At 43.1% G+C, this 27,003-nt stretch overlaps 1 protein-coding gene across 2 annotated transcripts in view; it reads right to left on the bottom strand.

Annotated features, from left to right (window-relative positions):
* MAP3K7CL (MAP3K7 C-terminal like) overlaps positions 1-27,003 on the bottom strand; it is a 177,051-nt gene that overhangs the window by 132,693 nt on the left and 17,355 nt on the right. For both annotated transcript variants that reach the window (XM_078658385.1, XM_078658386.1), the window contains exon 2: positions 6,373-6,461. In XM_078658385.1, the coding sequence (XP_078514511.1) occupies positions 6,373-6,442 (70 nt within the window). In that variant the 5' untranslated portion in view covers positions 6,443-6,461. The remainder of the gene's footprint in view (positions 1-6,372; positions 6,462-27,003) is intronic.

Raw genomic sequence — 27,003 nt, 5'->3', positions numbered from 1 at the left:
AGTCAAGGATGTGATGAATACAGCACCCGACAGGGACCTTTTGCAATGCCCAGTTTTATTAAACGATTTTGTGTTTTTTCATACTTTTCTGTGTAATGTAAAACACATCAACGTTTTACACATAATTCAAAGAAGTTAGAAAAGACCATTTGTCAAAAGCAATACCAAAAGCTCAAACTTTAACAAAGGCGAAACCATTGCACTGTAAATGCTTGTTCTCTTGTGCAAGCAGTTGGGGGGGGGGGGGGTTGAATTAAGCCAAGTAAACCTCCTAATCTCACCATTACTAATCATCCCTTTAAAATATATAGGCACCACAGGTATGTGTGACTCGGGACTAACAATGTGGTATCTCTCACCAGGAATTACCAATATTGCGGGCACTAGTAAATCTTAGATTTAGCACTATTGTGCTATTCCAATTCATACCCGGAGATGCCTCTCAGAAACGAGAAATCATGGGAGAATTGGTGTTACGGCACCCAATTCACAGAGGCAGTACTTCTGTTTTGCCTTTTTTCCACTTGGACATTTCTGCATCTTTTTGCTGCTGAAATGTCCTTGGTTGGGAAAAACTGAAATGCAGGTTTCCTGCATTCCTTGTGCTCCCAATTTGAACGGCAAAATGAGTCAGCAGCCGATTCGAGAATTCCATCACATGTAAGTTTGAAGTTCGGAGGCGAATAATTCAGATATGGCATAAATGGAAGGTCTGATTCTCCTGAATTTCAGGAATTATAAGCATGATTCTTTCTGAGTCAGAAATTCAGAAGGATTTATGTTGCTTCTTTTTTCACGTCACATAGCTTAGATTTTTATGTGCAAACAAATTAGATTATTTATCCTGAATTATGCTATTTTGGGCAAATGCGAAAGCGGGGAATGGATACAGATTGGCAAATATCTAAGTCAGCAATTTATCCATTAAACCACACATCCTTCCATCATTATATTGGTGGATTTCAACATAGGAGTTTGTCAGCAGATATAAGTAGATGTTGGAGCGTGAAGTAGTGTGTGACCTGGCCATGATTGACACCATACGACATCATTGAAGGTGCAGAACTGGAGTATTCCATCGTCTTGTTTGATTTTTTTTTTTTTATCCTACAGGAACTTGTGGGAAACCTATCAGTCATTTTCGATGCATAATTTCAAGGTGGTGATGATAATCAAATGATCCATTGTGTGGCACTCCATGTAAAGTTTCATGATGATGAATCGGCAGGCTCATCCTTCGTCAAGGACGTGAAGGGAATTTTTGAAAACTAGCATGGCATCTGTATTCATACTGCAGCTGAGTTTGAATCGTGATTAGAATACATCAAACTAGATCTTTTCCATACTTTAATTGGAGAGTTGGGTTGCTAGGTAACTTTCAGTGGGTAGAACGAAAAATGGAGGGGCAGTGATTGGACAAAGGTTATAATGGTCTATGTGCTCTCTGGTGTGTGTGCTCAATGAATGTAATCTCTGTGTGACCTGTTTTCAAGATGTTGGTGAATTCATCTTGTTACACTGACGTGTCAATATAATTTAGCAAGCACGGACACAAATTGAGATACCGAGGCCTTTTCCTTCCTCTCACCAAAATTATTTTGACAATTTGGGGTTAAATAACTGCATTTATAGGGGGAGTTTCCAGAATTATGCAATGCTGATGTTTGGTGCGTGTTGTAATTCTGAACTCACTTGAGGTTAAATGTTAAATGTGCAGCTGTGTGTGGTAAGTTTACTCTATAAAGAAGTAATTTTCAATAAAGTGCTCATGGGAACAGCAGAAACAGCCATTCAAAAAGGTACATTAAAGCAACTACAAAACTCCATAACATGTTGCCTGACATATACATGACGTTATCAATATGAAGCCTCCATGTTCTTCTTCTTGGACATTCCTACCCAGCTTGTTTGACATTGTAAGAGTCAAATGTTGTTTTCTCCTCAATTATTGGCTTTCAGCGTTGCTGGAAATTAGATCTTTTAATAATAATGAATATGGGAGCCGCATTTGATTCGTGCGTCCTAAAATACACCAAATAAGTAGTAGATTTATGGGGAAAAGATATGATGGTACGGACATGTATCCAGCTAGGAGTAGGAAAGAGGTCGCACAGCATTTGTTCAAGAAATGTATTCTTCTTTAAATATACAAATGGCAGCATCTTAATTAACCAATCTCATTCTCATATTGTATAAAACCAGTGAGAATAAAAGCAGGGTTAAAACTTTCTGTAGTCAATACCCTTGTATTTTAATTTAGAGAGGCAATCTGCTTCACTCTAGACACAGTAAGTCAAACTACTTCACAATTGTAAAAGCTATAAGGGTAAAATTTGTACTGCCTGCAACTGGAAGAATTTCTAAAATACAACTTTCTACAGTCCTGAGAGGGCTCTAGGTTTACGTGGTGAGGGGGCAGGCATGAATGGGGTTTTGCAGAAACTGTGGCGGTATCATCCTTGCAATCAACACCTGACAGTAAAATGAGGGATCTGCTGATCATTCCCTGGTGTAACAGGAGTCAGCAGGGGGATGGGTTGGAAGGGGCAAGTACACATTATGTAAATTGTATCATAATCTACAGAGTCACTCAGAAGAGGGGATTTCAAGAGTAATGTGGGCGAAGCTACTGACGACGATAAGCTATGGACAACTTGGTTTCCCAGCATCATTACTGAGCCATTAGAGCTCTGTCACACAGCAGCATATAGGAAAATCTTCAACATTCCAAAAACTACCCAGCGCCTTAGAGTTTGACCTTGTGAAACTAGATATTGAATGTATAAAGGACTTAATTAAGTATCACTATTGTGTGGCCTGGGGGGGGTCCAGATTCAAAGAGAGGTGAATTTAATGTGATTTTTCAGGAAAAAAGGAGCAGCTGGGCAAAGTGCTTGGCCGTTGTCAGAGATTTATTGAACTGTCCTCAGAGTGTACAATAGATCCATTTCTAACAATAGATCACTTAAAGAGGACTGTAAACTAGCAAGGCCAACAAGAGAACAGGACAAATTAGATATATTTTGGGTGCAGTGGGACTTGCCATATCACATGAAGCCACCCCTTGCCAACCATCATTTGAAAGCAGCTTTCGGCGGAGATGTTCTAAAGAACATATTGTTGACCAGGCTCCTAACCCTGCCCACATGGGAGTATACGTCCTACTGGAAGAATATCCCCCCGAGTCACAGGCATTGCAGGATGTGTCAATATCACTTTCAATCTGCAGCACACATTGTCTGCTTCTATCCTGGAATGCTGCATCAGAGGTGAGTCTATCTAAGGACAATTTTTCTGCAAAACAGGATAAGAACTTGCAAAGAGGCACTTGTATATATCTTTACAACAGCCATCTTAATGGAACTAGCCCAGACTGGCAAGTTCTTTGCTGAAGCCGGAAGGCTCCTGAGCAATGCCCGCTTATTGACGGGGATGGACACTTGAAAACTCTTAGCACTACACCGAGAATGATCATGATGGATATGGCTTGACAATATAGCTCTAGCTCGTGGAAAGAGTTCTTACATCAGGGCACTTTGCAATTTATTGCTATGCACGTTTACAACTCACTTTGCACTAGCATGTGGCACTTTAGCGAACAGTTTGTTAGCATTTGGCTACATGAGCGCTTAGCTTTTAAAATTTGGCTACCTGCACTTTTAAATACACGCATGCTTTTAAATTACACTGGCTCGTCACGTGGCACCCTAATGAACGGCCCCTCATTCTTGATACGTTAGCAGTTTGTGCATTAGGACACTTTTCACCTCACTGCAATGTCTGTACATAGAGAGTTCTTGCAAGAGCACATGGCACTTAAGCAAACAGTTCTTAGAACTTTGACTCCCTGTACCTTGCATGTTTTAAAATTAACCTGGTCTTGAAATGCAACACCTCGGTGAACGGTCCTCCAATCTTGTTTAGTTAGCCCTTAATATTTGACTTTTAAGCCTGCCGGATATGTAAAATACACAATGTTTAATCTTAGTGGTTTTTTTTTTTAATCTTTGAAATATTTATTTATATATATGTATAACACATGCCTCATTTTAATTCCTTATGTCACCAGTTGTTACCTGTACCTCTGGGTTCGAGTGTTATTTAGATACATTTTATATCGATATATATACTTTATATCGGTGCATTATATTTTTTAACTTGCTTGTAATGATTGTAATTAATCATAATATAAAGTGTTCCACTTTCACTTCAATTTGCATAAACGAGACACAGCATGTAACATACCACTGGACAACTGGGTTGGCTTAGAAACTTTGAGAGCCTAGCTGGTAGTTTTCATAAATCCAGGATCATGCACTTGCAGAGTTAGTTTGAGGAAGAAATATCTAGGAAGAACATGACCCACTGGAAAAAAAGAATTACGTTACTGATGCCCTGATACAAGACATATCCAATAGGCAAAGCTCTAACAGGAGTGAGGTATACCAAGTATGAACTAAGGGCCAGATGTAGGTAAATCTGAAATACCGATTTCTTATTAGCAAATTTTACCATTTCCCTATTAAGAAATCGGTATTTCCTATGTAGGTAAAGATTCAATAAAAAATACTGAATCCTTAATATTCCTTATTACCGAATCGGTAATTGAGATTCGGTAATAAGGAATACCTACCCATTCATTTCTATAGGCTTTGAGGCCAATAGGAATAAATGTGAAGACATTCAGTATTAGCGATTCGGTATTACCGAATCGGTAATACCGGGAGGTATTTCAAGGGTGCCAGGGTGTCCAAAGAACACCCTGTTGCACCCCTGAAATGTGCATGTGTGCACATGTGGCGTATACACATGCCCTAAGGGCATGGATGTGTGCCACATGGCACTTTTAAAAAAGCAAAAAAGTGCTTTTTTTTAAAGAAAATGGTAATTTCCACCAACTTGAAGTTGGTGGTAATTACCGATTTCTTAAGGCTCAAAAAACTCTTTAATGTGCTTCCTACATTGCATTTAAGGAATCGGTATAATAGATTCCTTAAATGCAAGAGCACTAAGGAATCCGTATTGAGGAATCGGTATTTACCGATTCCTTATTTACCGATTCCTTACCTACATTAGGAATGGCTAAATACCGGTCGGTAACGCTGAAATTTACTGAATTTCGGCGTTACCGGTATTTAGCCACCTACATCTGGCCCTAAATGTTGTATCCACAAGTGTGGAAGTAATTGTCCCAAAACGGTAGTAACATAGTATTAAAAGAATTTTAGGTGGGACGTCTATGTATAAGGAGCTTTCTAGTTCAGAAACAGGTTTTGGCCAAGACAAGGGACCAAACATGTAAGGCATCAATTCGAGTCCAAAATTAATTGCAGAGCGTGCAGAAAGTCTGTAGTGGCAGGTTGTGAAGCAGGAATGAAGACTATAGTTAGTAAGAATGGCCCTGAGAAGGCACTAGAGGAGCATGGGCCCTTGGTGAAATTTCATAAAGCAAGTGACTAACCAGTGGTACTCATGTGGCCGAACTCTACAAGGAAGCACCCAATTCAGAGACACTTATGGAGGAATTTAATTGAGCACTGATTACTGGGGTCCCCAAGCTGAGTTGTGATAGTTTACCATAAGGATGTAACCAAACCTGCACCCTGATAAACCTTTTGACAACAATTTTGGCCCCATAATCACCAAACACCCATCCTTATAAACTTTATGTGGCAACCGCAAATAATAAAAGTTATTTATATCAACCACTGGGTATATGTCTTGATGACTATGACAGTTCGGTTGCCCACAGCCAGCAAATCAGATCTCAAATATCTTGGGCAAATAATTATGAATTAACAATAAAATTGTAGGGCATATGATTTTGAGGAAAAATTACTGAAGTACCCTGAGCACTCTAATAACAGATCTGATAGCTCGCCCTTCAAGAGCAATTTGGTATACAAAATAAAATGTAATTTCATAAGGGAAAAAGTGTGTCTGCCATTCCCTGACAGCCAAGTGTAGCATCTTATAAAATAGCACAATCAATGCCAAGCCACGTTGGTCCTAACAAGAAGGCACTTCAAATGTTCACCTCTCCTACAATAATGTGGAATGTGGGTGTGATTGACTTCTACGGCTCGCAACGACTGCAGGAATGCTAACTAGTAGCAGTGATTCATTTGAGGAAACAGTTAACAATGTATGCTGTAGGTAGAGTTTGTGAATGCTAACAGTGGATTGTACTAAAAGGTAAACATCGCTAGCGGGTTGTGTCCCTGGTAATCGAATAGAAAGGTTTTGTGTAGACATGTTTTTTATAATAAGCTCAAGGAGTCGAATTAATAACTCGCAATGACTGATGGATCTTTTTGACAAAGCAAAAGTAAAGATGTTACATTTAGGTCAATGTTGTGAGAGAGTCAGTACCTGAGGAATCATTGAGGCTGAAGGAGATCTGAACTGGTTTAGCAGCTGGTACCCTCGCTGTGGTGATCATGTGGGCTTCTGTTTTTAGGCTGCAAAAAAGGTAAAAAATATATAAATTAATGTCAGAAGCTAACCCAAGACAACCAAGCCTAACACCCCAATGGCAAGGCAGCAGAGAATAAGAACACAGAATCCACCACCAAATATGTAAAGAGCAAAGACTAAAGTTACAAACATCTGGTTCCTTTAAATTTTATTTAACAAAAGTTGGCCCTGTTCCACTGCAGTGAAATATTGTCTGCAATACCTCATCAGTGAAGACATGGCTTACCACCTAATTGGGAGAAAAATGAAACATAAGTTCAAAAAACACTCCTTACTTGGTATCAGTTATTACATCATGGCATAAACTAAATTCCTCTTTTCTTCGTGCCAGGGCCAAGAGTGTTTCATGTCCAAAACAAGCATCTCTGCCATAAACTCTGAGCGGCCATAAACCGAGAATAATGAGTATCTGAGCGAGCAGATCTCTAAAAAATGGAAAGAGATTCTATTTGGAGGTCAGTATAAAGTTTAAGAAGGTAATGTATAGCTTTGCCCTTAGACTGCTGATGCCATAAAATAAGACACGACAGTAAAAAGGAAGAAAAATGGTGAAAAACTATGAATAGATCTATACATCTTTCAGTGTCAGCCTGGTACATTGCTTATACCACTGACTGCGGTTTCAAGCCAAGATACGTATTTTATGTTCTAAATTGAATTCTCTGTTGTATGTTTTTTTCCAGGTTTTATACGTGACCGCACCACACAGAAAATATCTGTACGTTTTAACACTGCCTCTAAATTGTAGACAAGGATGCGGACGCTTCTAAAGCTTTACATAACATAGAGCATTTTCAAAAAGCTATAGCGTAAATAACCTATCCAAACTGCACAGAACAGCAGGTCCAGGTAACTCCCCCCCCCTACGTGCTCAGTGTAAGGAGTAATGAAATGACCACCAGAGAAGAAAGAAGCTGGCCTCGTACCTTATGAAATGATGCCCTAGCGTCAGTTATCGGTGTCTCAGCTTCGTATGAATTATGATGAAAATAACAGATTTAATCCCAGAATATCATTTTATCATTTCATTTTCTGCTTAACTACCATCTTTTTTATTTCTATTGAATAAACTCACTCGGTCTATGTCATCTTGGCTTTACTGAACGTCCACCATTTAGGCTACAAATACCATTGTTTCAACTTGAGTTTATACATATATGCCACTATGTAGACCAAACCACGACTTCTTCTGCTACAGTTCCTCCTACAGTTCCTGTTCGAGGGGAGTGTGCATCCTCATCCACAGAAGTGTCCCTTTCTCCCTCACCTCCAGCTTCATAGACTCCGACGATTGCTACGTCATGCTGACTGGCATCCTGGCAGACCACAGTGTCCTGCTAGTAAATGTATATGGGGCATATTAGCAGCAAATAGCGATATTTATCGCTAAATGCGCTTAGGGCATTTTTTTTATCGCTGCCTATCGCCGGATATTATCGCAGAGATAACATGCTATTAGCAAAGTTTATCTCTAATGCGATAAAATATCCGGCGATAGCGGCTCAATGCGCGAATATCGCTGGAAATCCAGCGATATTCATGCATTAACGCTAATGGGGACTTAACCTGAATATCCACTTCCCGTTTGGATAAACAGGTTAAGTCATGGTCTGAGCAGGCGTTAGGTACTGGCGATAATCGGGCTTAGCGCGACTTTTTTAATCGCACAGCCTGCCTTGCTAATAGGCGATAGCTGTGTTAGCGACTGCTTTCAGTCGCTAACAGGTTGGGTACGCCCACTTTGCATGTCATTAGCGCCTAACTGCTGTTAGCGACAGCTTGCTAATAGGGCGATAAAATTATCGCCGCTTTAGCGGGAAAAAGTCCAGATAAATCGGCGCTAGTGCCCTTGCTAATATGCCCCTATGATCCTAATGTTGACATGCCCAACTTATATCACACTATTCACACCCTTTTAGAGCAGGTGGAGGCAGACTTTATTCTCATGGCGGGGGACTTCAACATGATTCAAGACCCACGTATAGACACCACTGGAATGCAACCTCCTAGCAAGACACAGGCTTCGGGAGTCGTCCGCAACACCATTGACACCCACATGCTCCACGATGTCTGCCGCATGCGACATCCTATGACTCCTGATTTCACCTTTTATTCTTCACCTTACAACACACTGGATTTAATACAGAAAGTACAGATGGTGAACCCTATAACAGTAGAGAGAGGCTGCATGGGTTGTCAAAACAATGGACATACCGATGCGGTATATGGGTTGCACCAATGAAAGTATTCTGTCGCACTACGAATTAACAGTGGGTGTAACGGAAACCTAATGGTTCAATGTGCTGTTTTTTTGGTAGGATCCACCGTATATGGGGACCTGAGTTTGTCTTCAACTAAAACGTCAAACACGTCTGTATGACATTTCGGAAACCAATAAAGACAAAGACTATCTACCGGGGAGTAGTTACACACCTGTGAATATATTTTCAGGTATGAAATGAGTCTTAGTCGGGGAGAACGGGGGATAGGATTATCGTACCGAACTGAGACTGAAATAGGACCTTCTTTACATATATTTACAGATTAGACCTTACAGGAAATGAGGAGCGGTCATGCAACATGGCATCAAAGTAGGACAGTGGTATAGATGACGCACCGGGTGTGACCATATACAGGTAAATAATCTATCGCAGGGTGTGAGCATTGAAAATAAACGTCATACAAGTCCTTGATACACCCTCATGAAAAACTTGGTTTACCTGATAGGTCCTGTAGGGTCATAGAATTATACTGTGGATATTGCCCACGAAGTGACCAGAATCTGGCAAAGTTCGCAAATTTTATATGGTATGTAGAGATGGAATGCGTGTTATGATTAGAGAATGTAAGTGGTTTGGTATTGAATGGGTGAATAATGATGATGATTGGGATATACACTTTTAACAAAAAGGATCCACATGGGACCTGGGATAAACATTAGATTGGAGGCATTGGTGGAACAGGGATTACAATGTCTCTCTAGATGCATATGTATATATATATATAGGAGTAAACTGTGTAAATAATATAAAAAAAAAATTGAAAATGTCAGAACCTGGGAGGGCAAAGACTATGAATAATTCAGCTATAGGGTGAAACGTTCAGCAGGATTATTAAGAATGGGTTTGTCAATTATGATTAGCGAACTACTAAGAAGGGGTTTGTCGAAAATGTAAGGATTGGGGTCCGGATATAAGTTGACGAGTTGTATATAGCCACTAGGTGATATAGAAATGTATTACTTAACAGCCTGAACATTTTTGACTAACAGATGTGTAATTGTTTTTATCTTTTGTATTGTATAGATAAATTTGGTTGAATTTATGAGTTACGAAAGAGACAGAAAGAATATTCAGCCTTGATAAAGGTGGTGCACATAAGGCTATACACCGAAACGCGTCGGCGCATCCTTCAGGAGTGAAATTCAAGGAACAATGTGCCAGAAATGATTGATTTGATTCTGGTTTTGTGATCTTTTGGTTCCTATGAATTAACACTCCGATTTTTGTATAACACATCACGGAACTAGTGTCTCTTTCTGGGGTTTTTTAGAATTATATCATGATTCTTTGTACATAAAGACAGATTTTTATTGTATTATTTTTAATGTTATTAATTGATATTTGATACTAATAAATGTACACACTGTGATACTTAATTATTCAGGTTTGTTTATAATTAAAACTGTGGAGATAATTTGCTTGAATACCATCGAGCAATTGTATAGTTTGCAAAATAGGGACTGGATTTATCATGAATGTGTGAGTTCAGTGTGCGTGACTAGACAGTTTGATTGTTTCACCCAAGGGATATTTTACTCTTTAACATATGTTGGTACCCTGTCCCTTGGATAGTTGGGCCATTCCCTATATTCTCACAAGATCTCTTGATAGACACTGATGGTATATCGGCTGAACTGGTACGCTACTATGGCCAACTCTTTTCCTCTCGTCCTATTCATAGGCCAGATTAGCTATTTGGCAGAGATCGCGATGGTCTGGCTCATTAACGGCCAGAAGTAATTTCTCAGTGAGCCCCTCAGTTGTGAAGAAATTATGCAGGCCATAGAGACCTACTGGCCTGCCATCTCCAGGAAGGACATCTACATCATGAGCTGCCACTTACCAATGTCCTTCTTTTACTCTCTATGTATGCAGATGATATATAACTTTTTGTCCGCCACCCTTCTGCCAATCTTCCCCCATGGATTTGTGAAATTCTGCGTTATGGAGGCTTTTCCGGCCTCCACATCGAGTGGACTAAATCAAAACTTTTTTCATTAACTGATTGCACCCAAACAGTAACACTTGAGTATCCCTTGACTTGGTGTGCGGATTCTACCAAATATTTGGGTATTCATATCTATAGGGAAAAGGACCAGGTACTCCATCTTAACTACAGTCCAGTCGTGGAGAAACTCTCTGCACAGTTGGATTGCTGGATAACTCTTCCGCTTTCCATGGCAGGCCGCATAGCAGGCCGCTTTCTTTATGTTTTTCTTAATATTCCACAGCCCCTGATGTAGCATTTCTTCATCACCTTACGCTCTCTTCCTATACGTCTGATTTGGACTAGCCGCCAACCCCACCTCTGCTGGTATACCCTCACCCTCCCTTATGAGCGTGGAGGTTTGGGGGTTCCTAACCCCCTGCTCTATTACCTGGCTGCACAATGCCAATATACTGTCGCTGGTACCACCCAGATCCCCTATCTTAAACCTGAAAAGGATCAAGCTGGCGACTTAGCCCTTTCCTCCATACTCCCGGAAGTGATCCTCTTAGATTCCTCTGGTATACAGATGCTGTTGACTACAAGCTGGCAGTGGTGGGAGCTCCACTGTCTTTATCACTGGTCAATCAATCAATCAATCAATCAATACATTTATAGAGCGCGCTACTCACCCGTAAGGGTCTCAAGGCGCTGAAGGGGGAGGGGGGTGCTGCTACAGCCAGGTCTTGAGGTGTTTCCTGAAGGTGAGGTGGTCCTGGGTCAGTCGTAGGTGGGCGGGGAGGGAGTTCCACGTCTTGGCCACCAGGTAGGAGAATGATCTTCCTCCGGTGGTGGTTCTGCGGATCCGTGGGATGGTGGCGAGGGCAAGGCTGGCGGAGCGGAGTTTGCGGGTTGGAGTGTGGAGTGTGGAACGTGAGGCGTTGTTGAGGTATTCGGGGCCTATGTCGTGGAGCGCTTTGTGTGCGTGAGTGAGGAGTCTGAACGTGATCTTTTTGCTGACGGGGATCCAGTGCAGGTCTCTCAGGTGGACTGATATGTGGCTGTGGCGAGGGATGTCGAGGATGAGTCGTGCGGATGTGTTCTGTATACGCTGGAGTCTTTTCTGAAGTTTGACTGTGGTTCCTGCATATAGGGTGTTCCCGTAGTCTAGTCGGCTGGTGACGAAGGCCTGGGTGATCGTCTTTCTAGTTCCGGTGGGGATCCACCGGAAGATCTTACGGAGCATGCGCAGGGTGTTGAAACATGAGGATGAGATGGCGTTGACTTGCTTGGTCATCGTGAGAGAGGAGTCCAGGATGAATCCCAGGTTGCGTGCGTGGTCCGTGGGTGTCGGTGCGGTGCCCAGTGCTGTGGGCCACCAGGAGTCGTCCCAGGCGGATGGGGATGGTCCGAGGATGAGGACCTCCGTCTTGTCTGAGTTCAGTTTCAGACGGCTAAGTTTCATCCATTCCGTGACGTTTTTCATTCCTTCCTGGAGGTTGAGTTTGCCAGTGGCTGGGTCTTTGGTGAGGGGAGAGTTACAGCTGGGTGTAGTTGGCGTATGAGATGATGTTGAGGTTGTGTTTGCTTGCGATGACGGCGAGGGGGCTCATGTAGATATTGAAGAGGGTTGGGCTGAGCGATGAGCCTTAGGGGTACGCCGCAGATGATCTCCGTGGCCGCGGAGCGAAAGGGAGGGAGGCGGAATCTCTGGGTTCTGTCGGAGAGGAACGAGGTGATCCAGTCCAGGGCTTTACCTTGGATCCCGGCGTTGTGGAGGCAGGTTATTAGGGTGCGATGGCAGACTGTATCAAAGGTGGCTGAGAGGTCTAAGAGGATGAGGGCGGTTGTTTCCCCGTTGTCAAGCAAGGTCCTGATGTCGTCGGTGGCTGCGATGAGGGTGGTCTCGGTGCTGTGGTTGGCTCAAAATCCGGACTGGGATGGGTCGAGGGAGCCATCGGCCTCAACGAATGCCGTCAGCTGTTTATTGACGGTCTTCTCAATAACTTTTGCAGGGAAGGGAAGAAGAGAGATAGGGCGGAAGTGCTTGAGGGCAATAACCCCTAGCTCCCCCTAACCAGGAAGATAATGATCCAATGCTTTCTTCGTCATCATGGCATGCCCACAATGGGGGATGTCTATCAAGATGGCCATGTAATCTAACATGCAGATACCGTCTGTCTACCTGATGCCTCACACATGGACCATTTTATACTTCAGCGTCTTCACCACTGAGGGAATACTTGCTCTCTCAAGAATCTGAAGATTCAGATTAAGTGATGCTTCCTTGGCCCACTGGTCCTGACTGCTTCCGACCTACCTGGTTTACTATTCTAGACACATAACCTATTGGGCTCCTCCATGACAGCTATCTCTACATTGTCAGTGTGTTATAGACCTGTACCCCTTTGATATATGTAATGTCTGACATTGATTATGTATTATTTTGTCTATCCCATAGGGAACCAATATACGGTGTGCTTTACATTGCTTTTTTGCCATGTACCATATTTGCAATGTTCCTAACCCTGAGCTTTTCTGTTTTTTAGATGGTATATGATATATATATTTGGGTTTACACTCGCAGTGGGAGGCACAAAACACGGCATGGATCAGCCTCAGGAACAGCGCAGTTAGAGGCCGCGGAGGTTGGGCCAGCATTGAACTCCAATGGGAGAAGACCTACCAAGATTTGAAAGCTGGCCCCAGGTGTAACATCAGAGCTGAGGAAAAAAAGGCACCAAAGAAAGCTGTAAGGCTGAAACGCGTCTGCCCAACGTTTCATGGACACAGCATTACTTTCTCATGCCCTTTAATTTTGGCATTAAATTCCACCTTTTGCCACCGAGCAGGTGTCGGACCCGTTCTTTGGAATGGGAGTAGATTGTATGTTAACCAGTAAGCAAGCAAAGGTTCCCAGCACGTGCTTTCATTCTGGTGCAACGCGCCCGGATTGCAAGGTGTGGACTATGTAAGAAAATACAGTGCGTCGCCCCCCCCCAATTCCCCCCCCATCGGTGAAAGATACTTACGTGATAACAGTGCTGTATGGGGAGAAAGGAAGCAGTATTCTACTGCGTGAAGTTTACAAAGGTTGGACTCACCATCACTGTTTCCTGTTGGTCCAGCCGAAGTGAGCATGATGACTGCAGCCAGCATTGTTTGGGATACCACATGGTTTATGAGTTTATAAATTACTGAATTTACATTTGCAGCGGGAGGCACAAAACCTGGCATGGATCAGCCGCAGGAACAGCGCAGTCAAAGGCTGTGGAGGTTGGGCCAGAATTGAACTCCAATGGGAGAAGACCTACTAAGATTTAAAAACTGGCTTCCAGTTGTAACATCAGAGCTGAGGTAAAACAGGCACTGAAGAAAAGCCGTAAGGCTGAAACGCGTCTGCCCAGCTGTTTCATGGACACAGCATCACTTTGTCATGCGCTTTAATTTTGGCATTAAATTCCACCTTTTGCCACCTAGCAGGTATATTCTATTGAATAGCAATCATCGCTACGACAGGTCCAAAGTGTCCCTGGTACACCTGTCAAATGCCACTATGTGTCAGGGATCAATATTGGATACCAGTCAGTGTTAAATTGTTCCTCAGTATCGTCATCATATGCTATTAAGTACCATAAAGTGTCGGCATCATTCCACATTCCAGTCAATGCTAGCAAGCACACCTGAAATACCCCACATCCGAGTCAAAGCCATGATGTGACCCAGGCATTACTTCAACAGACCAGTCAATGGCATGCGGTGGAACAATGGGCCAGATTTAGGAACCCTAATACCGGTCGGTAACTCCCAAAATTACCAGATTTCGGCCGTTACCAACCGGTATGAGGCATTTGGGATGTAGGTGGCTACATTTCAGATTCTGTAATTTACCAAATCGGTATTTAAGAATTCGGTAAATGGCCGAATTCTTAAATACCGATTCGGTAAATTACCGAATCTGAAATGTAGGAAGCACTCAAGTGAGTGCTTTTCACCTGTAAGGATTCGTTATTTACCACCAACTACAAGTTGGTGGTAAATAACGAAAACCATTAAACAAGCAAATTTGTGCTTTTTTAATAGTGCCATGTGGCAGACATACATGCCCTAAGAGCATGTATGTGTGCCACATGTGCACCCATGTACTATGCAGGGGTGCACCAGGGTGTCAATGTGACACCCTGCCACCCTTGTAGGTCTTCCCTCCTTACCAATTCGGTATTTACCTAATCGGTATTCCCTATTCATTCCTATGGGCCTGGAGGCCCATAGGAATGAATGGGGAATACTGATTCGGTAAATACCGAATCGGTATTTACCGAATTTTACAGATTCGGTAAAAATTACCGAATTAATACCTACATATCATTTACGCATTCTAAAATACCGAATCTGTAAAATTTGGTATTTTAGAATCGGTAAATGGTATTTACCTACATCTGGCCCAATCTTTCCCTGTATGCCAGTCAAAGCAATGGGGGATCCGCGTATTTTTCTGACGCCAGTCTCTATCATAATGTATTTATAATATTCTTCCATAGGCCAAATAATGAAGAATGTGGGATCAGATACCCACCATATGTAAATTGCAACAGACTAGCTCGGTACATTGGGTGAAGGGTCCCCCGAAGTAGTAAACTAATCCTCGTTAGTAAAGTACTGTTTTTATGCAGAATCAAACCAACATTAGAGCCAAGAAGCTAATCTGTAAACACCCCAAAATAAGTTAGCATAAGTGAAAAGAATGTAATTATTAAAGCAAAACCAAAAGAAGAAAAATGTGATAAGGGATTCAAGAGATAAACAGCCTGATTCATCAATCTCCCGTTTTGCGAGCCCCTAATAGCGAATCATAAGGAATCGCTATTGAGGACTTGCAAAACGGGATTCATGTAGGAATTGCAAAAAATATTGCGATTCCTACATGTTCCTTATTTGCGATTAGCAAATTGCTCATCGCAAATAAGGAATAACTCCCCATTCATTCCTATGGGCCTACAGGCCCATAGGAATGAATGGGGAGTTATTCCTTATTTGCGAATAGCAATTTGCTAATCGCAAATAAGGATGCGATTTCAAGGGTGCAGGGGTGTCCAAAGGACACCCTGTAGCACCCCTGAAATGTAATCTACACTGGTGTTGCGCACACACATGTCCTTATTTGCGATTAGCAAATTGCTAATCGCAAATAAGGAATAACTCCCCATTCATTCCTATGGGCCTACAGGCCCATAGGAATGAATGGGGAGTTATTCCTTATTTGCGAATAGCAATTTGCTAATCGCAAATAAGGATGCGATTTCAAGGGTGCAGGGGTGTCCAAAGGACACCCTGTAGCACCCCTGAAATGTAATCTACATTGGTGTTGCGCACACACATGTCCAAAGGACATGTGTGTGTGTAACATGCAACTTAGAAAAATGCATTCAAATGCATTTTTCTAAGTTTTTGCTATTTACCACGAGGTCTGACCTCTCGGTAAATAGCGGCCCAAAATTGCAATTTCGCAATTTTAAAATGATTCATGAATTGCATTTAAGGAATCTCAAATAGAGATTCCTTAAATGCAATTCTTCGCAAATGTGCGAATTCTTTAATAGCGAATTTTGCATTTGGGATGATGAATCCCAAATGCAAAAATTGCACTCGCAAAAGGGTTGCCCTTTGCAAGTGCAATTTAGCTTGAGGAATCAGGCTGATAAAGTTTTGAAGAAAATATATAAAAAATGCCACACCGATCAACGAGAGACTAAAAGCTTGCGTGGCCAATGTAGGGACGATTTCTTTTTGGTCTTGTGGGCCCTGATGGGACGAAAAAACATCTCACGCACTTGCCCTTTCAAGCTCGCCCATCTGGCAGTGCCAGCCTGCCTGAAGGGCCAGTTCAACACAGTTCACAAAGAGGTTACAAGAGAAGCACCATTAGCGCTAGAAGTAGAGGTGTGAAGGGGTGCTGCAGCACCCCCAAAATAAACATGCTGGAGTTCAGAAGGTGAATGATCAAGAAGATGCTTTTAAATTATGTTTTTATCTTGTCACATTTGCTATGCGTTTGAAGGGAGAGATCATTGTCAGTTGGCAGGGAACGAGGGTGGCGGGATGGGGGAACAAAATATATATTTTTTAAAACACTTACCTCCTCATGGCCGCCTCCCTCTCCTTCGTCGTTGCTTCGCTGAAGCATATAGGCTCCCCTAAGCCAATCACAACACTGCAATGCAGTTTTGTGCTTGGTCTGGGTGCAATGGTTCAGCGTTCAGACAGGGACTAGGAGCCTGGGCATCTTCTCTCACTATTGGAGATCCCCTCACCTTCTTATGTATTATGTTGTTACTAGGTTGAAAGTCTCCCTGATAGCTTCCCTACAAGTAGCAACGCTACATGAATCTTAAATGATAACCACATAGTGGCCTGAAAAGAAGATCTTAAGAGAAGGTACGAATTAATAAATAAAGTAGAGTCTGTATGATATTAGATGGGGACCCTGAACCTATCAGTATAATAGGAGGTTATAATATTGCCTCTTTTACTTTCTTAATATAGTTATTGCTGTTACCAGGTTGCAAGTCTTCTTGATAGCTTCCTTATAAAGGGCATCGCTAAAAGAATCTCAAAAATAACCACATAGTGGCCTGAAAAGAAGATTTTAAAAGAAGGTACTGATTAATAAATAAAGTAGAGTTATAACCCTGAACCTAACAGTATAAAAGGAGGTTATAATATTGCCTCTTTTACTTTCTTAATGCAGTCATTGTATATCCAGAACGAGATATTTCATATTTCAAACTGCTCGAAGAAAGTGTCATCTTGACACCCAAGAGGTAGGCTCAAGAAATACATTTTACTCACTTTTGTTAATAATAACAGCATGTGAGGTCACATTAAACAGAGTAGGTAATGTCTATCTATTCCATTCACTCTATGCTCTGATGATGGGAAGTTTGGTTCTAACCACTGATAACACAAACTATTGACACCTGCATGATTCCTTGTTCTGGGACTGTTCTCTATTTTCACACTAACAGCATTTAATCTGAGTCTTAGATAATGCTGGAAATCTATCGTTCGACCACATGTAGCTGTCACATATTGTCGTTGTTCAATACTGACTCGAGGAAAGAAACCTTTGACTAGATCCCTTTATCAAATGGGCACCTATAGTTTTAACATATGTTTTTAATTATTCATAAGGGCATTTAAACTCTATACTATAATTTTGTTTGTATTTTTTGTCTAGTAACCACTGTGACGGAGTTCCCAATGAAGGCCTAGCCGAAACGCGGTGTTTTCAAACAACCCGCCAGTCTCTGTGCACTCAGTTATTTGTGATTCATGGGTTTTTATTATATACTTCCTCTAACTAAAGTAGTAAATGAAAAATAAGAAAAAAATGATGTGTATGCTAATTAATTGAAATTAAGACAATGCTGTTATTCGAAATATAAAGACATGAAATCATTTGAAATGTATCTACTGTCTAAGGAAGTGAATACAAGTGGTTCATAGAATATTATTGAGATTGTAAATGTATTTATTATTGTCTACATATTATTTATAAAAAACATTTTCTATGTGAAAAATATACACGAATATCAATAAGAAAATAATAAACTATTTATGTGTATTTTGTAGTAGTATTTGTGTTCTGACTGTATATATATTTAGCTAGTCTAGAGTTAACATGCCATTTCAAGGTAAAATACACTGTGCCCCGTGTTCTTGTTTTCCAAAGAAGCCTGGGCATGTTCTCCACCCAGGCTGTGTATTACAGTCCGATGGAGAACATGCTAAGTGCGCATGACTGTTTGGCCGGCCCAAGACGACTGGCCCAACCATCATGCGCACTTAAGTGCATGAACCACTCCTTCCCCTGTGGCACTAGCCCCGTCCCTCCCTAACCCAGCCCTGTAGCTCCAAAAAACAACATGATAATAACATGAGTTATTATCATTTTATTTTTCCTTTTTTCACTGCGAAAAGCAGTAGGGCGATGCTCCTCCGCCTTAGGGGAGGAGCCGCCAATGTTGTAATATCTGTAAAAGAACTGTACAACTATTTCAAAACATAGCAGTTAGGAAAGCACAAATGAACCACGTTTACTTGTAATCCTGAATTGTGATGGAAACAAAGATTTTAATAGGGTTCAGTAGAAATGAAAACACTTCACTTGGTGATGCACACATGATAAATACTTGATGAAGCATGTTTTCCACACATTTGTGTTTGTGCGTTATATAGTTTAATCAGTAAAACTGCATGAAAGTCAGTGTGAATTGAGTTGCCATTTCAATGGAAAATGTGCTTTCTGTAAATGGGTGCGCTGCCACGCCATTCTTTAGTAGTACATTTGTGACACTGTGCTCCAAAAAGCATAACTGGCTACGTACCACATTCCTACGACTCTCCTTACGAATTGTCATGTATCATTTTCTAAACAATTTTTTGTGTGTCACACATCAGTGATGAAATATTGTTGGCAGCATCCCCACTCTGAAAATTGTTCCAGCAGCACTGACAAGCAGCAGCAGGGATCATTTCTTTCTCGGGTATGTTGGAATGCAGCAGTGAAAAACTCTGTGGAACAGTTACGGAACAGTTAGTCCGCTCTCCCTTACTCTTCAACCCTCTTCCCAACAGGAAAACTTCTCACACAAACCCACCTTTTATAGCTGAAACAGCACCAGGACAGACCTCCTTCAAAAACACCCACAACCCACCCACACACGCACACACTTCAACCACACACCAAAGCAGCAGTGAAAGTTTCATTCATGCACAGGGATGTATGACGGTACGACGCGTACTTTGACAACGCGTACCGTTACCACGCTAGTTTTACAATGCAAGTCGTTACAACGACTTGCGTTGAGGGGCGCTGGATAGTAAATAGTTTTATTTACTATTCCAACTCCAGTCCCCGTGGACTCTAGGGAAGGAGTTGGATAGTAAATTAAACTATTTATTATCCTGGAGCGCCCCCCAGCGCAAGTCGTCGTAACGACTTGCGTTGTAAAAGTAGCGTGGTAACAGTACCGCGTTGTTAAAGTTTCGTCGTAAAGGATGTTCCCCATGCACAGGGCTTCATTCATGCACAGACACGGTTCAGTCACCCGCAGATCCAATATGTGTAACAAACTGCCTGCCCCACTGGAGAAAGCCTCTCCCGCATACACAAATAAAAAGAAACCAGCTCAAACAACAACAGTGTCGGAATTTCTATGCCATGGAAGATACCATCAGTGATGATACAGCAGTGCATGCACACTTCACACTCAAAGCAGGCAGCACATGGGAAGCAATGGCCCTGGTGTCTTTCCTGCACATCACAGGAAGCACCAGTGCAAGCTTCCATCAAACACAGACAGGTACAGAACAGGTATCATTTGTCCAAGTCTGTAGAACAGTACTCTGATGAGCCAGAAGTGTTGAAAGACTTTACCAAGGTAAGGTGTATATTTGTATCCATGTATTGGCACATATGCTGTCAGTCAAAACCACTGGCTTGCATTAGTATTACCCTTGACATTAGCAGTTTAGAATGATCACAGAATCATGTTTCGACTGGTGAAAAAAACAGTGCTTATCACGTTTCTCGATGCAATTTTCTGTTGCTTTATTTATTTATTAACAGTATTTCTGGAGCCCGAACCTCACAATGAAGTCAGCAACGCACATGATATGGATCAAGGATGTAATGCACACCTGTATAACACAGAGGCCTTGTGTAGAGTTCAACCAGGCATCAGAGAACTTTGTCTGATGCCTGCAGAAATTCGAAGTGGGCAGTGTAATGTGTACAGTTCTCTAACGTGAAGGACCTGCATTCATGTGAAGGCTATAGGCAATTGTCTCTACAGCCGAGCTGGCACTCTCTGTGCCTGGATTGTTATAAGTTCCTTACGTGGCAGGTCTATATCCTTTGGAGAGCTTCGGTTTCCATTCACCCATTTCACTCCATAATTATTTCAAGCCAATGTAACTTGTCTTCAAACCCTTTGCAACTGTTCTCAGGCTGAACCTTTGGAATGTACAAGTGTGGTAGGTGACAGCTCCTTCCCCTCATCAAGTCAGATATTCCCCAACCTACCAACACCCATTGCCCTTTGTCTCACTGTCTGGAAGCAATATGGAAAGACCAACTGCCAGCTATACCTCATCATGTGACCCAGGATACAGACTGCAGGCACCACATGGTTAGGACAAGAAAATGCCAACTTTCTAAAAGTGCAAAAGAAACCTGGCTGATGAAGAGAGATGCCCTGAAACCAGTCCCAGGATGCTTGTTTCCGGTCCAGGGAAGACCTGGCTTGGCAGTTTGGGCTGCCTGTTACCACAAGGAACAGGGTCAAGACTGATTTGCATATGGCTGGGTCCAGACTGGGGTGGTGTGGCGAGCAAAAGAGTGATGGATTTAGCCCACATCCTTGTGACTGGGGGTGTATGCTTGCATTGTCCAGCATTCCGTCCATCAATTGTTTCTTTTGCAACTTTCTAAAAGTGGCATTAACTGAATTGTGAATTAAAATCCGTCTTTACCCATAATGAGGGTTTTAACTTACAATTCCTTAGACACCACACTTAGAATTCCTACCTCCTCCAATTGAAAGTTATCACTTATTAAATGTAATAAGCTGACCCAGTGTTATCCTGTGGGAGAGGGAGGTCTCACAGTAGTGAAAAATGAATGTAGGAGTTTTTCACTAGCAAGACATAATAAACTTAAAAGTACATTTCCAACTTTTTAAATACACTGCGCTCTGCCCTATTGGCTGTTTAGAACCTACCCTAGATGTGACTTATATGTATTAAAACTGAAGGTTTCGGCCTGACAAGAGGTTTATTTTGCCAGGTCGAAATGGCAGTTTAATAACTGCACACACAGGCTGCAATGGCAGGCCTGAGACATGTTGAAAGGGCTACTAAAGTGGTTGGCACAATAAGTGCAGGCCCACTAGTAGCATTTAATTTACAGGCCCTCGGTACTAGAAATGTATAACTAAATTAGATATGCCTATTGGGTGTAAGTCAATTTTACCGTGTTTAAAGAAGAGACTTGGAGATGGCCGCTTTATGCTGGCTCTCACCTTGTCATATAGCCTCTACATCTTATTATTCACAGGCACACTGTCCGCAGTGTCAATATTCTGGTTACATGATGTTGTAAGTCCTGGGGTTAAGGAGAAGAGAGAGGTGAACTGTCGCCACACTTGGTAGCAGTAGCTCTCTTGCTCTAGGGTCAGGGAAGGGTAGGAGTTGATACCTTAAACCGATCCATCCTGTTCCTTTGATGCAAGGAGGTTGGAGAGCAGTTCACTTTCCTCCTCCACTCCATCATCTATGACCAGGAGCATGGTAACCTCAGACCTCTTAAGTGGGGTTTGAGGCAACTGACATGCAGGACCCTTAAAGGGTTCCTTTGGGTCTTGAGATCCACCAAGTGGGTGACATCCCCCTTGCGTTCCTTCATCTCATAGGGCCCGACCATCAGTCTTGTAGTGCCCTGGACTACACACTCTCCATTACCCACACTCTTTACCCAGGCTGAAACTCGACCAGAGTAGCCTTCTGAACATACCACTTTTTCCTAGCGTCTTGGCTGGCTTTTATATTCTCCCTTGCCTTTTTACAGAATCGCTTCATCTAAATGCAGAGGGCCATCATATAGCTGCCCACATCCAGAGGGACTTTCTTGGAAGCTTGCTCCTAACTCTTCTTCACCAGCTTGAGAGGCTCTTTGACAGGGCACCCATACAGAAGTTCAAAGGTGCTGAATCCAACTCGCTTCTGCGATACTTTCCTGTACAAAATGAAAGGCATGACAAGAGGATGACCCACTTCTGCCTCAATGCCTCTCACATACCCATGATCATGCCTTTAAGGATCTTGTTGATTTTCTCAACAAGCCCATTGGTCTGGGGATGGTAGGATATGGAGAACTCGTCCCAGATTAATTTCATGTACGCCAACATAAAGTTGGTACCCCAGTCGGATACTACCTCCTAGGGAAACCCCACAAGGTAAATATCCACATCAGTGCCCTGGCAACTGGGGACACAGTCATTGTCCTCAGGGGTATAGCCTTCAGATACCAGGTGGCACTGTCCACCAAGACCAGAATGAGTCTGTTGCCCAGGGCTGCCTCAGGTACAGAGGCCCAACAATGCTTATACCCACCCTTTCAAAGGGGGTGCCAATGATTGGGAGGGTACCAGGGGAGCCTTGTGCTTCCCCCCTAACTTCCCGATTGCCAATAAAAGTGGTTAACAAGCCTGCCAATTGTCTTGTCCTGCCATTGATGACCTGCCAGGGAAACATCAGGAGCCAGCTCCAGTAGGAATGCCCTGTAGCACAGGGAGACCACCAATAAATGGGTTGCACCAAGCTTAGGTACCCTAGGCTCGCTGTATAGGAGAACATTCTCCCAGGAAATTTGGTGATCACTATAGGTGTCGCCAGCTGCCTGGGTCTCGGACTGCCACCATAGGCCCTCCAGAAGGAGACTCCTTCTGCACTCTGCAGAACTCCTCACTGGTAAGACCTCCTTCTTTCTACCAGTTGGTCAGTTCTGGTAGATCTCTGAGGACAGCATTGTCCTCACCTGTAGGTTTCGGCCTCCTCCCGGACCGTAGGAGTTTCAGGAGCTGATTTCCCATACCCCTTGCCCTTTCTCTTTTATGGAAGGAACCTGGGCCATTCTTCTAGGCCTCCTGACTACCCTCTCGGGCAGCCATGGACCATATGGTCAGGCACATCCACTTTGGTAACTCCAATATCTCTAGGTGGGACCGGAGCTCCACCTCTTTCTAGATGGTATGCTCCAGGTCATTACCGAGCAGACAATCCACATACATGAATGGACTCATAGAGACCCCGAAGAAGCCTGAGACCCTCCCATTCAAGGGAACCACAGCCAATGGATAGTGACTCTCATGGTTGTCAGCTCTCAGAGCCTCCACCCTCTGCCCACTGATGGTGACCCACTGCCAGTAATTTCTGGTATTGCTAGGCATATGGGCTTTCGGCACCATCTCTCCGTCACCCAGGGACACTTCTCCACAAGCACTACACTAGCCAGCCCCGGTGTCTGCCCACGGTGGGGGGGGGTGGCTGTGCACACTTGGGAACATTGGCATCACCCTTGAAGTTCTCAACCTGTTGGAGCTCATAGCACCTGGGGTAAACTCCCCTGAGGGCTTATGGTCAGGGAACCCAGTCTGCGTTTTCTCACATGGGGTTTGGGAATTCTGCTAGTGGAACTACTTTGGGGACATTTACAGAACTCCATAATTTTATTTTTATCTCCCCTCTCTTCTTGTGGGAACCCTTCCCACCCTTGTGGTGATACTACCTAGATACCTTCTCTTGGACAATGGTGCTGAGCCAGCAGTGTACCTCCTTGGTAATCTCTCTGGAGTCAGAAAGCTTGCTATTAATCCTGTGTTGGTGCAGCTCTGCAAAACAAAGGCTGAACAAGTGCTCTCTAGCCAACAAATTGTACAGCCCCTGGAATCATTTACTCCACTGCCCTTCAGCCAACCATCTAGAGCCTTGCAAAAGGAATCTATAAATTCCACCTAGGACTGACGGGGAATCTTCTGGCTGTCCCTACACTTTTGCCTATACTTTTCCGGGGTAAGGACATACTATTCACAAGGAATTCCTTCATGGGCGTATACCTCATCCTATCCTTCTTCTCTAGGACCAGAAGGGCATCCCTCCCTTTGCTAGGTATGTTCCACCAGAGAAATAGCTCCCCAATGCTCCTCATTGACCCTATTCATCTCCAGAGCAAATTTATAGACTTCAAGTCACTTGTCAATGTCATCTTCCACAACAAAGTTAGAAAACCAGATCCTTTGGAATGTGGACCCTCTTGTCTCTAGAGCAGACTGTAGGTATGCTGCCCCTAATATTGCTGGACACCAATTGTTTAGCTCTAATGTCCATCTCTAGGAGACTTAGCTCATAGGCCATTATCTTCTCCTACATGGCTAGTCTCTTTTCCTCCAAGGTTCTTTCAGCCTCAACTTTTACTCTCGCCAAGGCTACCTCAGCCTTCTGTCTCCTCAGCTGTCAACTTAAACGTGGCCATTTCCAACTTAAACTCCCTCTCTGCCTTCCTGTCTGCCAGCTCCTCTGGGGACAGTCCTTGAGAAGATACATTGCTCTCCACTTTGGCAGAGAGGTCCAATTCAGGAGACAACTCATCCACCTCCCCTGAATGCTGCAGCGCAGGACTGGTATTCAAGTCCTGATCTTGCTCCACATCATCCTCCCCATTCTGATCATCTGCTGCTGTCAATCACTGGTGAGCCTTCATCAGGCCTCAGAGCTGGACTTCCTGGGCAGAGCTTTCGGAAGCTCCATCATTTTGGTGCCTTATCTATTTGGAAGACCCCTTTCCTTACAGAACTGCTTGAGCTCAACCACAGTATAGCTCTCGAGGTTGATGAACTCAAATAACATTCTTACAGGAGTAGCCATAGACAGTCAGGTAGAATGAGAGTGAATTGAATTCAGAAATAGCAAAACAGCCAACCAAGGAGAATTTTTAAAAAACATGAATTGGTATCGAATTATTTATCTGTGCTTTTTAGTGTTACACAAAGTCGCTGTATGGTACTGCACAAACAAAAATCCCAATTTCACCGCTGAGCAACAATGTAGGAAATTTGGTTACTGGGTGAAGGGGGAGCATCCCTACTCAAGCGGAAACCACAATCCCTGACAGAGTGAAGTAACAAGCAAACCCCTAATAAACCTGTGCTTAACCTTCTGGTCCGTTGGCACAAAAGCAATCAGGTGTAACATAGAAGCAATGTGCAAAGTATTTTAGCAGAAATAAATTGAAAACACAACACAAGAAAAATCCCACATCAACTTAGAAAAATAAATTACAATTTGATAAATTATTTCAGACTAAAAATGACAAACATCCAATCAGTAGAACCAGAGATATGCAAATTTAAAGGTTTAAGTGAAAATAGTGCCTAGACAGGGGCCAAGTGCCAACTGTGGTTAGCAGGTCACACCGGATCGGGACAAAGTCACAATTTCAGGCTGACTGAGATGGAGCATTAGCTGGATACAGGGTCAAAATTGCACCTGCTGAATTAAGTACCTGGAACCATGGTTGGCGGAGCCTTGCAAGATCCCTCATTGAGGATGTGTTGCGCAGTCTGCATCATTGTCAAGGATGATGTCGAAGAGGTCCTGCATCGAAGATGCATCATGCAGTGGCAATTTCAAGGAGACTGTGAGATGCGATGTGATGCAAGGTCCAGCATTGGGGAAGAGTCGTGCTGCTTCGGTTCTGCTTTACAGGACCACAACTGGGCTGGCAGAGCACGTTCAGGCCCACCTCAAGTGCCCAGATCTGGGTGGCACCACTTTCACTCAGACATCGGGGCAACAGAGTAGCATCCCTTCTTGCAGAGCAGCACAGCAGTCCTTTTGAGTCTTCCATAGATCTAGAGTTGTACTGAAGAGTTCGGTCTCAGGGTCCAATATTTATACCTCGTGCCCACTTTATAGCAGGAGAAGGTTCTGGAGGTTTCCACCTCTAGGGGTGTCTGGAATGTTCTGCCTCTCTGTCCTGGCCCCAGCTTGTCTGGGGTCACAGAAGACTATTGTCAAATCGTTTGTGACTGTCCTCAGGCAGAACCTTTGTGATGTTTAAGTGTGGTAGGCGACCACTCCTCCCCCTCTCTGAAGTTGGAGATGGCCCATCCTGCCAACACATATTTCCCTTTGTCTCACTGTCTGGGAACAATACTCAAAGACCAACTGCCAGATACACATAGTCCCAGGATTTAAGCTTCAGGCACCAAATGGTTAGGACAAGAAAATCAATCAAAAGAGTAGTGACCAGGAACAGTTAAAGGTCCAGGACCCATGCTCCCATCTTGGAATATTTATACAAGCGGAGGGTGGCTGTTCCTATGGAGAAGAGAGGTAAAGTGTGGTTGGAAAGTATATGAAGTGGGGAATCTTCCTTATTGGAAAATATAGCCCTCACACACCCAAATGGGTGTCATGCTTCATCATCAGGCTTAGCTTCTCGTGGGGCCGGTGCTGCAATGCCCCCAAGGACCCAAGAGAAGGTTCTTTGGCTCTTTGGTGGAGATTTTCTCTTTCAGCCGTGATGATGAGTGCAGGTATGTGGGGATGGGATAATATGTTTAGTGAAGTGTGCCTAAGGGGTATTGTTAAGTTTTGATCAGTGATCCTCTTGGCAGGGTTAAAAACAGCTAGGTGTATATTATGAAAGGGGTGTTATGAACCATGACAATCTCACAGTGTGTGATCAAATGGTCG

This window comes from Lissotriton helveticus, chromosome 8, assembly GCF_964261635.1.
Source record: "Lissotriton helveticus chromosome 8, aLisHel1.1, whole genome shotgun sequence".
NCBI classification, from domain to species: Eukaryota; Metazoa; Chordata; class Amphibia; order Caudata; family Salamandridae; genus Lissotriton; species Lissotriton helveticus.
The sequence above is the reverse complement of the archived record's forward strand: the minus strand, read 5'-3'. Positions and strand labels throughout refer to the sequence as shown.